Below are 13,628 nucleotides of genomic sequence, written 5' to 3' on the forward strand. Positions count from 1 at the left end.
TGGAGAGCCACACACAAGAAGCAACATGTTCTATATTTTTCCGTTTTAAAAAATAAATTCACCTAGAAAACACATTGTTGTCTGTTTACATTTAGCTGTGAAAACTGTAAAAACGGAAAACTGGGAGCCTTACTTGTAAGGCAAAACTCAGTATGTATACATATCAACATATAAGTCTGTACATCGCACAAACTTACCTCCAGTAGATGAGAATACCCACGAGAACCAAAAGACAGAGAAATGTCAGGGCCGACACAACCACAAGAGGCACCACGGTCTTCTTCTCTGAGTCCAAGCCTTCAGCTAGACCAACACGTGACTCATGGCTACTATTGCTTGTCTCTGTGGTCAGAGAAAATGAAAACCGACACATTTAAAGTTTGACCAGGTGCATTATACAGTGAAACATTCTATGATGATCTGCAGTAACTGCACTTACCTTGCGAATGTTCACCAGCCACAGAAGAAAATTTAAATATTTATTTGCAAACCAGTTTCAAGAAGTCAGGCAGATAGAAGATAAAGCCAACAATGAAGTCCACATCCAGTCCCAGAAGTTAAAATGAAGACAGAACTTTGAGGGTGTGTTGTATTCATTTCTATCCTGCAGACTCTCACCTTATCCTTCAGCACCTGCTCTGCAACCTGCACCATAGACTTTCTTGCCGTGCATCAGACAGTGGTGATACAAAATGGGCAGTCATTGATCTTGGAGATGCTGTGATAAACCTCCTAATAATCTAACAACAAAGCTGCCAAAACCTGCCAGGTGGCCCTCATACACCTGCCAGCTGATGACAACTTGAATCACTAAAACATGCAAATTCCAGAGCTCAGCTGTTCAAAACCATTACCTCACATGCTGTTTGATGCCAACTAAACTCTGCAACTTATTGAATCTGTTTCTGAAAGAGATGCTTTCATCAATTTTGTGAACAAAAAAAAGTTTAGTTGAATTCAGAAATCAAAAGTACTGCTTCCCAACAGACATACAACATGGGACATGCACATTGTATCGGATCTGCCACTAACTTAAATGGCTAGTAACTGTAAACCAATATTGCAAGACAAAAAAGCCCATATAATCCTTAAACCTACCGTCCTTCTACTTCTTTCCGCAGATATCATGATTGAATATGCATCACTTGTTACCAGCAATCGAGGCGCAATATTTTCTCTATTTATAATTCATGTGGCATATATTTGGGTGCTAAGTACAGAACCATCCAATCACACGTGGTTCTATGGGCAAAGTGAAAAAACAAAAAGTGATAGGTGGAATGCGTGAATTAATCTCCAGCAATTGTAATTACTCCGAGCTGCAATCTAGCAATTGGTAGTAAGAAAAAAGTAATCCTCTGTAAGCAAATCGGTCTAGGCTCTTCTGCAGGAGGAACAGCCCAGCCCGAACAGCTAAGATGCTTATAACTCGTAAGACCATTGACCTACTGGACTCATATGTGGACTTACCTTTCGTATGACCTGGATTTCTCAACACAGCAACTAGGAGGAGCCCCTGAGAGATTGGGGAGGTTGGGTCACCTGTTTTTGTTTCGACACTGAAGATGGGTGGAGCTCCTGAGAGTTACAAGGGGGTAGGGTACCTAGATTTCTCAGCAAAGGAGCTAAGAGGTGCTCCTGGGAGCTACAAAGAGGACAGGTGACCTTGCCATTTTAGGGCTGATGAAAAGGTGTCTGCCTATTATTCCACTGCAGTGAATCCAGAGTAAATGCACTATGCTGGAAAGTGCATTTTAGCCCCAAATATGAGGGGGTGCAGGGCAAAAGCAGATAAGATGGTTGTGATGATTAGATGAGAAGCGAGTTTAGAGAGGTCTAATTTCCTTTTTAATGGAGGCAGAAGATGGTTGTGAACGACCCTTAAGGACAGCAAGACTTCACCAATATACCTCAGGTCCTGTCTGTGGATGTTGCACGGGTTTGAGAGTTGCACACAGGCTAATCCGGATGTTTGATGGTACAGTGGATGAGTAAATTAACGTCTTTATCCAGTACTAAAGTTGGCAAGGCAGCCCATTGTTGCAAGAACGGCCTTATGACCTAGGAGAAAGTAGCAAATCAGATCAAGACCAGGCTGACGAACCCTTCTGAGATTGATTAAATGACAATGGTTGATTTGGGAAATCGTAATAGTAATAGCACAGCTTTGATTTATAGCACTAAAAAATAACATCACTAATGCTTTGAAATTATCTAATTAGTTTTATTGAAGGAACTACCTACTATTTTGGTGGGTGTGTTTTCCACCACGTTGCTCAAAACAGGCTGAGTTTCGTGATTTGAAACAAGCGTACAAGAGCCTGCTTTAGGAGAACAGTTCTTCTGCCAGATGAGACAACTGTAAGAAGCCAACATCCAAGATTCAGTGTGACAAGGGGACGTGGACAGTTGCAAATTGCAGCAGTCAACAAATCAGTAGCTCATTTCTCAAATGTTTCTATTCAGATGTTTTCCCTCCAAGATAAGGCTGAGAAAATCATCAAATGCGCTTCTGAAAATACAGAGAAACTGAGGGCCTCATTTATTAGTTGGCAGAGAGAGGTTACTACATCAGGGAGATAGAGTAAATGACCTCCTGATGGAGTAACCTCCTGCAGAATTTAGAAATGACCACCAAGCCAGGGGTCGTTTCTGAAGCATTAGCAAGAACAGCTGTCAGGGCATTTTCTGTCAATGCTTTTAAGTTTGGCACGTGGCTCCGTCATCACTTATTTTTTTTTCAAAAAGAAAAAGCTTGAAACTAGATTTCAATAAAAAATAAATGCCCCCCTCACTATGGAAATTACCTCCCATGGCGAGGGGGACATTAGTCAATTTTCACTGCCCCTTACCGCCAGGCTTTTCCTGGTTCTGGCGTGCAGTAAAAACTGATCTGTGTGTCAGCACATCAAAAGTAGGTGGGCAGACATAGAGGTCAACTTCCAATGGCCCTTACTCCGTCGGGCCATCAGAGGGGTACAACCACGACAGAGACAGAATAGCCTTTGCCCTGGTTACACCTAAGGTTCACCTGAATGGGAATCAGGTGTGCGGACCATTATGTTGGTGGTAAGGGTACTCCCTTGCCACAGCTAAGGGGGAGGGATAGGAAACAGAGCATTGGTAACTACCGCCTGTACCTGACTGGGACACCACTATCCTGATGCATGAACAGCTTGAAGAAAAAGGACACAATGATAGATATTTTCAATGACATCTCTGGAACTGAACTTTTTGGGAGGGCACGGATTGGGCCACATATAAAATTAGTGGGGCCATCTACAAAGGTATATACATATTCACGCACACACACATACACACACACTTGTGCTTTAAATGTTTATGTGTAGATATAGATATGTAAATATTTTAAATAAAGATTGCTATGGCACGAAAGGTAGTTGGACAAATTAATGTGTGTGGCAAGATGCAGTGCCTGTTTTTTCTGTGCCACCTTCTGGCACATTCGGCAGCTGTGGTGGTGGGCACGGCGGTGGGGGGCAGGATAAACAGAATTAGAGCACCTGCCCCATCTAGCCTCCCACCTAGAGATGCCACTGGCTTTGTACCACAAGCCAGCCAGCCATCCTCGAGAAGGAAAGTCAGCTCTTGGTTTGCCAACGTTTGTCTGTACTTCCAGGAGTCTTGATTTGAAGAAGGTGGGTGTTAACAGAGATGGATCTACATAGATCTAAGCTTAAAGGAGACTGTACGAGACATGAGAAACAAAATAAAGATGAAAGAGGGAATGAGTGTGAATGCAGGAGAGCGGCTGCAACAGGGAGGCGTTGATGTGGCAAAAAGAGAGGCTTGCACGAAGGAAAAGCAAACACACACATTAATGAATGCTCGAGAGAATTCACAGAGCAGCCCCGGAAGAGGCATGTAACAAAGCCAAAGGAAGTGAAAATAGAGGAAAGTAACAAAAAATGAAAGCTATAAAATGGAAGTGGCACAAACAATTCTGTCCATGTGAAATTTTACATTTGAGTTAATAAATCCAACTCAGGGATCCGACACAGACGGGCAAAAGAGTGTGTGTCCAATGTGAATATACTGTGAGATACCAAAGTGACACATAAATGTGCATACAATGAATTATCGTTTAGTACAGAAATAGCTCAATTCAGCAACTTCTCCGGCCAGACCACTTCTTCATCTAGCTAGTCTTCTCGAACATGTACCAGAAAAAAACACAAAAAGATGAAGCAAATGTACAGCTTGGAGACCTTAAGGAGGAAAACAAAAAAGCGAAGGATGGAATCATTAAATTAATCTCCGGTCGCGTAACTACTACAGGGTTACATTGCAGTTCATCATTTTTTGTGCCCATCAGGCCACCTCAGGCAGGAATGAGCCACATGCAAATTGGCTTTGTTCCTGTTCCACTAGGAACAGTCTGACCCGAACTGCCAGGTCTCTTCTGAAGGGGAAAACAAGCACCATTTGATGACTCATACAATCAATAAATCAATCAATCAGGATTTATAAAGCATGGCTAATCACCTGATAGGATATACAGGCCCCCAGACTAAAAATATCAGCACCTAATAATGATCTTACATTCCTGTTAGGAATATCTATTATATTATTATTATCACATTGAACAGATTTGTGCAACAAAGAATAAGGAAACGCAAAGACTAAAGCCTCCAACAAGTGGTTTGAATATCATTAAAGTGAAAAGATAACAAATAAACCTGGGATGAAGATGGCATTATTTATGTCTGAAACAGACATACTTGTTGGTAAGAGAAGCAGAAGAGTCTAAGGCCCTCATTTTGACATTGGCGGTAAAACCCACCTACCGCTGCGGTGACAGCCGGCAAAATACCATCACCGCGGCTACCATACATCCACCATATTATGATCACCCTGGACTTCCGCCACAAGAAGGGTGGAAATCTGGCAGTGATCATGCTGGCGGACGGTGGTAAGCTGGCGCTGTTACCACCAGCACCGCCACGCCAGTTGAACGCCGTCAGCTGTATCATGACCCGTGATACGGCCTGGCGGTGTTCTGCTGGCGGCGCGCTGCCAGCGGTAGCAGTGCCCCTTCCCGTTCCCTGCCGGAAGACCTCCTCGACTAAGGTAAGTTGGGCTTCCGACAGGGGAGGGGAGTTGGAGGGTGGGGGGTGTTGTGTGTGTGTGTCTGAGTGTGTGCATGAATGTGTGAGTGAGTGTGTGAATGCGTCTGTGTGTGTTGTGGTGTTTGCGTGGTTGTATGTGTGTGAGTGAATGCGTGTAAGAATGGTGAAGTTAGTGTGTGGCTGCATGTCAGTGTGATCATTGTGAGAATGTGTGTGAGCATGTCTGGATATATGCGTGTATGAATGCATGTATGCCAGTGTGAGTGATTGGGTGTATGCGTGGTGCGTGTCTGAGGGTGTGTGCTTGTATGGGGGTGGGGGGTGTGTGTGAGGATCGGAGGGGGTGGGTGTGTGTGTGAGGATCAGAGGGGATGGGAGGTGTGTGAGTGAGGATCGGAGGAGGTGGGGGTGTGTGCATGAAGATCGGAGGGGGTGGGGGTGAATGTGAGGATTGGAGGGGGGGAGGATCAGAGGGGGTGGGGGGCTGTTTGGATGGAAGAGGGGTGGGGGTGTCAGGTGAGTGTTGGGGGGGTCGGGGAGCCGCTTACCAGTGACAGGGAAGGAATTCCCTGTCACCGGTAGGGCTTACCGCCATGGTTTTCTGGCGTTGCTAACACCACGAAAACCATGGTGGTAGGCAGCCTCATAATTCCGCCGGCAGTACTATGCCGGCCGCCGGGATGGAGATACACATCTCCGGCCTTGCGGCTCATACCACCATGGCGGTATAAGTGGAGAAGTGGTGGGTTGGCTGCAGCCAACCCGCCAATCTCATAATGTGGCAGTATGTACCTCCAGCTTCTTGGCGGTCATACCGCCACATTAACACTCACCGCTGGGGTCATAATGACCCCCTAAATGTTTTGAAGATTCCTAACATAAACTAAGGGTCATCTTCAACATATTTTAGGAAAACATCAACCCGAAAGCAATAAAATGAAGTTGTGATGTCCTGCACCACTGTGAGGACATGAGAAATGTTAAACAACCCACAACCATTCCACTGCACACCTCTACATCCGGCTCAAATTATCCAGAATCTAATTTTTCTTGTATTAGGAATTCATCATCATTCCTGATGAATGACTGAACGACAGAAAGAAAGCTCGAATCCTACTTGATCTGTCTGTGTCTTACAACTCAGCAGACTGACATATAGGTATGGAATATATGGTAATGTTCTAAAGTGGATTGGCTCTTATATTTGTAATCAGAGCCAAGAAGTACTCATTGAATCAAGAGATTCCTTCTGATATGGATCTCTGTGTGGAGTCCTCCAGGGATCATCCCTATCACCACCGTTGTTCTTTGGTTATTGTCACCTATACATCGGTCTCACTTCCAGATTATGCCGTCAAAAACAAAGTATTCTCCACTCGAAGAGTCAATCTACACCCTCCACCCAACACCACCACCACCACACGTATAAGGGCCACCTGCAAGACCTCTCAGACAGTTAACAATCTCGGGATGCTATTTGACTTAGATCATTTATCTGCAGCTAAAATCAGTGCCACAGCAAAGCGAGTCAGTCTGCAACTTTTCAATCTGTGGAAAAGTCTTCTTCTTTTGTAAATCTCACACTGTATTGTGGGGTGTCTACACTATTGAAATGGATACAGTCTTCCTAGGATTCTTATAAACAATCAATAGGGTGTGACTGAGGCTGCAGACAAGTGACTACATTGAAACAGCAGTGGAAGTTATTCACTAGCTCCCAGCTGAGGCCAGGATCACATTCAAGATGCTCTATTTTATGCCTTAACTACTACAGGGAGCCCAAAGTCGAGGACACATTGAATCTGGTTAATATCTCTGGCTCCACTGAGAGATGGAGTGTGGGTTTAGACTAATCTGGGCACAAATGGTTGAATGTTCCACAGATGTGTCTGCTATTGATGAGTAAACTAACTTCATTATCCAGTACTGAAGTTGGTAAGGCAGCCCATTGTTGCAAACACTTGGCATTATGACCTACGAGTAGGAGGTGGGAAACAAGTGTCAGGCAGGTGAAGGGGAAAACAAGCAGCAGCATGGGAGACAGGCACAGCAGCAGTGAGACAAGACCAGGCAGCGACCTGTGCACTAGTGTCCATCTGTAACCCGGCTGGTGTTTACAGCAGGGAATGGAAGCAACTGCAGAAAGAATGAGCGCTTCACTTCACTCTTGATGAATTGCATTGGGAAAAAAAACGCTTGTATGGATTCATCTGACTGCTCCACCACCAAATATCTGTATGTCAATGCAGTGGCAGAACTCCATACATCACGACGACAGCTAAAATCAACCAATGGCTGATGAATGTGGAATTGTCAATATGTGAGTGACATTTACAACAACCAATGGCTGAGGAGAATGACCGTTTATCGCTCCGTGTAGGGACATCATATTAACTCTGCACAAAAATCTACTCTTGCCTCGAGCCAGACCTAAAACAAAGCCTATTCTGCAGTTTTGCAGCTAGTACACTGCAGCTGCAATTATATGAGACATTTTATTGTTAACGAGTTCATGTTTCAAGGAGGCTTAATTTAACATCATGTGTCAGTAAAATTACTAAAGAATTTCAGAAATCACCAGATCCTTATAGAGAAAACACGCTTATTTAACCTGAACATGTTTACAGGAGGTGTAAAAGCATACAGCTCCTTCTTTTAACATCTAAGAGATCAATAATTGTTGAAACTTTAATTTATTGCCCGGTAATGGTGACAATCGGACACAAAAAAGTATTACATTAATTTTAAATTGAATAATCAATACTCTGAATGAAAGCCTGATCAAACAAAGAAATGAGTCACGTGGAAAGCTGCGCATTCATCTACACATACACCGAACATATCGCATAAACGTACTATTTATAACAGGTACAACACAACCTAGTTTAGTACAATAAACAGTACATTTCGTAACCCTGATATACACTGCACATTCCTACACTAAACGTCATAACAGAATGTTGTACTCTAGGCTGACGTGTGACATTCTTCAGCATCTTGCCCCGCATCATCAGTTGGGGGGCTGCTTTATGTGATCAGCCATGTGGCTCACTGAGATCTTGTTAAACATATGAGTGAGCAACAGGCAGAGACCTATAAAAAGTCCCTGCAAAAGAACAGTTCTGCAGGGTGATTCTGATGACAGAACAGGGATAACACTAGTTTATGGTGAGTACGACCCACGTCACCAACAACACTAAGCTTTCAGTTGGACTCATATTGTCTTCCGTTGTTAAGCATTCTTCGTCAAAGCTCAGACGGTATCAAATATGTACTGGACATCAATTGACTGCACAGATCTCCCGTTCAAGCAGCATCAGAGACATACAATTATTTGCCGACATCCTTCTATGTAGAAAAAATTCTTATCAGGTTTCGCTCCTTTTTCAACCTGGAGTATTAAACACTGTCAATGTCTAAGCGACTGCTTAGATTTGGCTTTGACGTCACGTACTATAAGAGCTACAGGAATCAGGCCCAACATTGACATGCAGATTTAAGTTCATTGAATCTGCAATTTCTGGATCTATCATAGAGCCAATCAGAAGAAGCTTTAATTTGACAAACTAGATCTCAGGACTATATGAAGTGAATTGTGGGTTGTGCTCTAGCACAATTCGAAGGTAAGGGTCAGCCAAATCATGATTTATAGGAGCTGGAATACATTGGTTAATCCTAAGGAGAAAAGGAGGGTTCTTCTCCTGGAAAACACTCCAAAATTAACTTAGATTTTTGGATCACTATCTTATAAAGGAGTTAATATGCAAATAGATCCAGTATGCAATCACATTGCAGAAGGGCCTGATTCAAGACAACAGTGAATTTGTGGAACAACATTTTTCTACAATGTTTTGTCAAAAGAAAGACCTCCTCTATATAGCATTTGCCTCTGCATATAAATGAAACATAGCAGGAACAGGTTAATCACTTGACAAAATCCCTTAAACTGCCCACAACTAACCTGCCTCAGATACGTTGAATGCTGCTGAGTGGCCATGAACAGCAGATGGGGGTGAGGATTTAGTGGATCCATCTGTAAGATCTGCAGTACCTGCATCAATTGTGCCCTCTGTTTCTCGTTCTCTCTCATTAAGGTCAGAAAAACTGAAATCTGTTGAAGTCTCATTGTCGTTAAGGCTATCTGATGTCCCTTGGCCAGACCCACTCTCTTCATCGCTTGTAAAGGCAACCCACTTCGAATCGGACGTATTCTGTGAAGGGATGTTGGCAGCCTGGGTATTATCTTCCAGCATGGAAGTGCCACCAGGGCTCTTCGGCGGCACATATGATGCCATTGAAGGGTTAGTTGTCTGATTCTGTATCCTACTGCCTGAGCCAGTAATTGGCAGGGTCTTCACTTCCTGAGACAGCTCAGAATGTGCATTAAGTGTTAGGTTAGTTTCATCCTTCTCCACAGTGGCATGCATCTTTAGCCCATCTACTACGTTTTCAACAGTTTCTGTGTGGGGTGTGGAAGTGGCAGCATCATAAACAGACAGACCGTCATCCACCACAGAATGCCACATGCGAGCATCAGGACTGGCATGGTGTGATGCATCGGAGGACTCTTTGGAGAAAACAGATAGCATGGTTAAGGTACCTGAGCCCTCACCGTCTGGAGACACAGCTGCAACAGAAACATACATTTTTGGTACATAGAGGTCATCATGACTAGAGGCAGTGATCTCATTGGCTAGAGTGGCAGGAGCAATATCTTTCTTTACATTAGAGCTGTTGACCAAAGAAAGATCATGGCTGCTGGGGAAAACACTTGCAGTAACATCTCTAGCAATATTTGGTGATGCTGGCCAATATAACACTGGAGTGGGAATACTATTCTCATAGAAAGAGGGACTATCTTTATCATAAATGTTTTGGCTATTATCATTATTGTGCAATTGTGGGCCAATCAAGTCTAAATGCTCACTACTAAACAAGTCAGGAGGAATGTAGTCTTCATTTGCAGCTAATGCAGTGACAGCATAGAGCGAAACAGTGGGAATAGTAGGTGTATGGGACAGTAAGTCCCTAGTTGATGGCTCAAAGATAGATGACAACGTTGTTTGATTCCTCACTGAATCGGGGGCTCTATGATGCAAACCTGGATCAACACTGGAGCTCTTATAAGCAACCCCTGTGGTGGTATTTGTCAATAGAGTAGTGGGCACAGTCGGAATATTTAGTGGTGTACCAATATCTGAGCTTGCAAAGGACATTTGATTGTGGATGTCATGGCTCGAAGAAGTGAAGAGCTCAAATGGAAGCGGCAGAGTTGAGGCAGATGCAATGTTACAAGCAGGAGAGGCAGCATGGTTTGAAACTGCAGTAAGCATAGATTCAAGCGCAATATCAGCAGAGGTTGGAGATGCAGCATGCATGTACGTCACTGATGACAGATACTCAGAAGACATACTGATAACATGACCAGAAATCTTAGCTGTGGGAAGAGCAAGCAGCAGTTCAAGAGTTCCTTTTGTTCTGGAAACAGGAACAAGGATTTTAAATAAAGATAAATCATTCTTAAATACTTCATTTTCAGAATCAGATGAAGACATTTCAACGTCACCAGAGGAGGGAATATTTGGTAGATCATCCTCAGCGTCCTTTCTAGTAATGAGTTTATCAAGATCATTAAACACAGGTTCTGGGGAAAGCCTTTCAGCGGTATCAAAATCAGATAAATCAGACAAAAAGAACCCACTGCCAGAAAAAGTGTCAGTCAGATCCCCAGCGACAGACACAGAGCGTGTAGGTTGAAACAAAGCACTGTCTTGCAACACTACAGAAGTCCTATGCACCAGTTCATTGTTAGGTTTGCTAGAAAACAAGCCCTCATGCAATACACCAATAGAATCATGCACGAGTGTTGAAGAGTCATCAGAAGCAGGAACACTGTGAAGAAAAGCCACATCACTAGACACAGGGTAAACGAATCCGCCCACCGTGGAAGGCACATGCATCTTTACATCCGTCTCAGACGTCACAACTTGAGGAACCATGCTCATTTCATGAAGTGAGCTGGTCTCATGTGGAGACTCCAGTGCTTCTGGAGCCACATGAGGAAGCCGATGTGAGATCACATCAGCTAACAGAGTGCCCTGTGACTGAATCAAGGTACCACTGTCAGTCAAAGCCAAAGATGCATGCAGGGGCAGAGTGTCACTCATAATGGCCGGTGTACTCTTCAAAAGCATTTTAGAAACTGTAAACACATGGTGAAATTTACCACCGAAGGAAGCAGAGGAAAATGGAAGCAAACGTATGTCATCAGAGGATGACAGCGTGGGTTCAAGTGACACATCAAGACTGGGAAGTACAGGTGTGGCATGCAGGGCTGCAGCAAGGCTTGGGAAGGCAGGTGAGACATGGTGGAACTGAGTGTCAGACAATAAAGGGGTGCGCAGAAGGAGTGCCTCATTAGCATAGGAAGGGTGAATAGGAATCTCACCATGGGAAACTGGTTGAGATGTCTGAGAGATGCCTTCACTGGCGGAAGCACTGTTTTTTCCAGAAGTTGTTGCAACAGAGTGAGATGCCAACTCAGTAGGGGAAAATGTGGAAGCAAAATTCTGCTGCATACCTGCACCAGCAACCAGTGTACCTTGTAACAAGACAGAAGCAGCAGAATAGTTTGCGGTAGTGCCAGTATCACTAGTTTCATTCACCTGCCCAGCAACCAAGGCCAAACTAGAGGTAGCTGTTTCATTTATGACATTGTCAAACACCTCGCCAGCATCAATTCTGCGATCATCCTCTCTAGACGAAGTTAAATCTTTTGAATTATCTGTAGGGTAACCTTGGGTGACACCAATCAATCTTGTGTCTGAACTTTGTGAAGCAAGGGATTTTTCCAGGGAGACTTCCTCCAGAACAAACTGCGTAGAGGAGACTGTTGGAGTAACATCAAGAAAGACCTCATGGCTTTGATCAGGCCAATTACCTGGTGTTAAAAATTCTCTTTGCTGAGCGGTGGTAATTTCCTGCTGTTCAGTTACTGGAGGACCATGCGCACCATCTTCAGAAAGATCTTTGGTTGTGTAGGAGATGTTTCTATATGGTACAACACTTATAGCCTGCACATCTATGCCCTTGGAGGTTGTTACTCCAATTAACATTTGTTCCTTTGGATCCATCCGATCAGTTATATCATGCCCTGCAATTGGAGATGAGCCTGTGGAGGTAGGAGGTGTGCTTTTCTGTAATGCACCATCAATTGCATGTGTGCTCACTATGATTGGATAGTCCACTTTGTGATCTAGGCTTGTTTCTGTTCCCATCCTTTCTTGCAATGAATCAGGGGTTGTATGTGCTGGTTCCTGATTCCATATTTGGTTGTCAGCAGTATTTTTTATGTAAGTCGAGTCATTGTCTTCTTGCTCCTCTTCCGGGTCTTCAACCTAAAAGCCAGAATAAAACAATAGAGATTAAAAACTATGACGCTTGGAGACAGCAAGCAAACAGGACAGAGCTTAAACTAAAATAACACCCAAAAAGCCACCACCATTGTTTGTTTAGACTCACAGATGTTATTCCATTTCTTTGGTCTTTTTTATAAAGTTTCTCTTCACGGTGGAGAAAAGAGCAGCAAATAACCTATGAGACAATAACATGGCTACAACTCTATTAGTTTTGTTCCCAGAAAATGATTCACTACTCACATATATTGTTAATCCATAACCAAATGGCCACAAGTATTTCATGCTGAACCAAGAGAAGCACCATTAATGGTATATGAAAAACAGCCATATACAAGACAGACAAAGATTTGCAAGTGCCTGTTAAAACTTCAAGGAGTAGCCAACGATTTCAAAGCCCAGTCTTCTCATGTTACATTCAAAAATAATTTCTTGAGAAATGTGTGTTTAGAAGTGCTCAGCAGGTGTCCATTTCCCTTTTTTCTAACGTGGCAACCATGCCTGATTCGGTAGGAGGTGGGGTGATTTCCAGAGCACAGAGAAAAGGAATGGATCCTTGATTGTACTCTGTCATTGAGCATCTCCACCATGGTCACCGCAGTTCACCCAGAAACCAAAAAGAAACCTGGACATTTCCAATAGTGCTACAAATGAGAATGGTGTTGGGTTGGTGTTGGGTTGAAGGCTTTCCAAACATGTCCATCCACACACAAGACCCTGAGTATTCGGTCTTCTACATGCGTAACTGTAATTTTTCTGTATTCATCCTTTAATCAATGACACCATTTGACTTATGATCTATGCTGATGGCAAGCAAACCACAGTAGTGACCAGGAAGCAGTGATAAAGATAGTAGCTCAATCTGGCCCTCATTGCAAATGGCCTGTTAAGTTCTAGTATATTCAGCAACTTCTGTTACCATACATACAGGAATTATGTGTTTGTAGGGAAACCCCATGACCATGCAATTTTCCACAGGTAAATTTTGGATGGCCATTGCTGCCAAACGTAACTTGGGGAAAATACCTGATAACCACTGTGAGAAAGTCAACCTTTTAGCATGTTCACCGCAATGTTTCTGACTGATACTGCTGGTAACTGACCCTGACTGTGCCCTAGGCTC

At 43.5% G+C, this 13,628-nt stretch overlaps 1 protein-coding gene across 11 annotated transcripts in view; it reads right to left on the minus strand.

Annotated features, from left to right (window-relative positions):
* PTPRZ1 (protein tyrosine phosphatase receptor type Z1) overlaps nt 1-13,628 on the minus strand; it is a 572,466-nt gene that overhangs the window by 175,665 nt on the left and 383,173 nt on the right. For 2 of the 11 annotated variants that reach the window (XM_069229907.1, XM_069229906.1), the window contains exons 12-15: nt 12,612-12,683; nt 12,031-12,487; nt 9,052-9,657; nt 198-342 (exon numbers count right to left, since the gene is read on the minus strand). In XM_069229907.1, the coding sequence (XP_069086008.1) occupies nt 198-342; nt 9,052-9,657; nt 12,031-12,487; nt 12,612-12,683 (1,280 nt within the window). Of the gene's footprint in view, nt 1-197; nt 343-9,051; nt 12,488-12,611; nt 12,684-13,628 lie in introns of all 11 variants that reach the window. The other 9 variants (XM_069229903.1, XM_069229902.1, XM_069229904.1 and 6 more) reach the window with 5 other exon arrangements.

The sequence above is a fragment of the Pleurodeles waltl genome, chromosome 4_1 (genome assembly GCF_031143425.1).
Source record: "Pleurodeles waltl isolate 20211129_DDA chromosome 4_1, aPleWal1.hap1.20221129, whole genome shotgun sequence".
NCBI classification, from domain to species: domain Eukaryota; kingdom Metazoa; phylum Chordata; class Amphibia; order Caudata; family Salamandridae; genus Pleurodeles; species Pleurodeles waltl.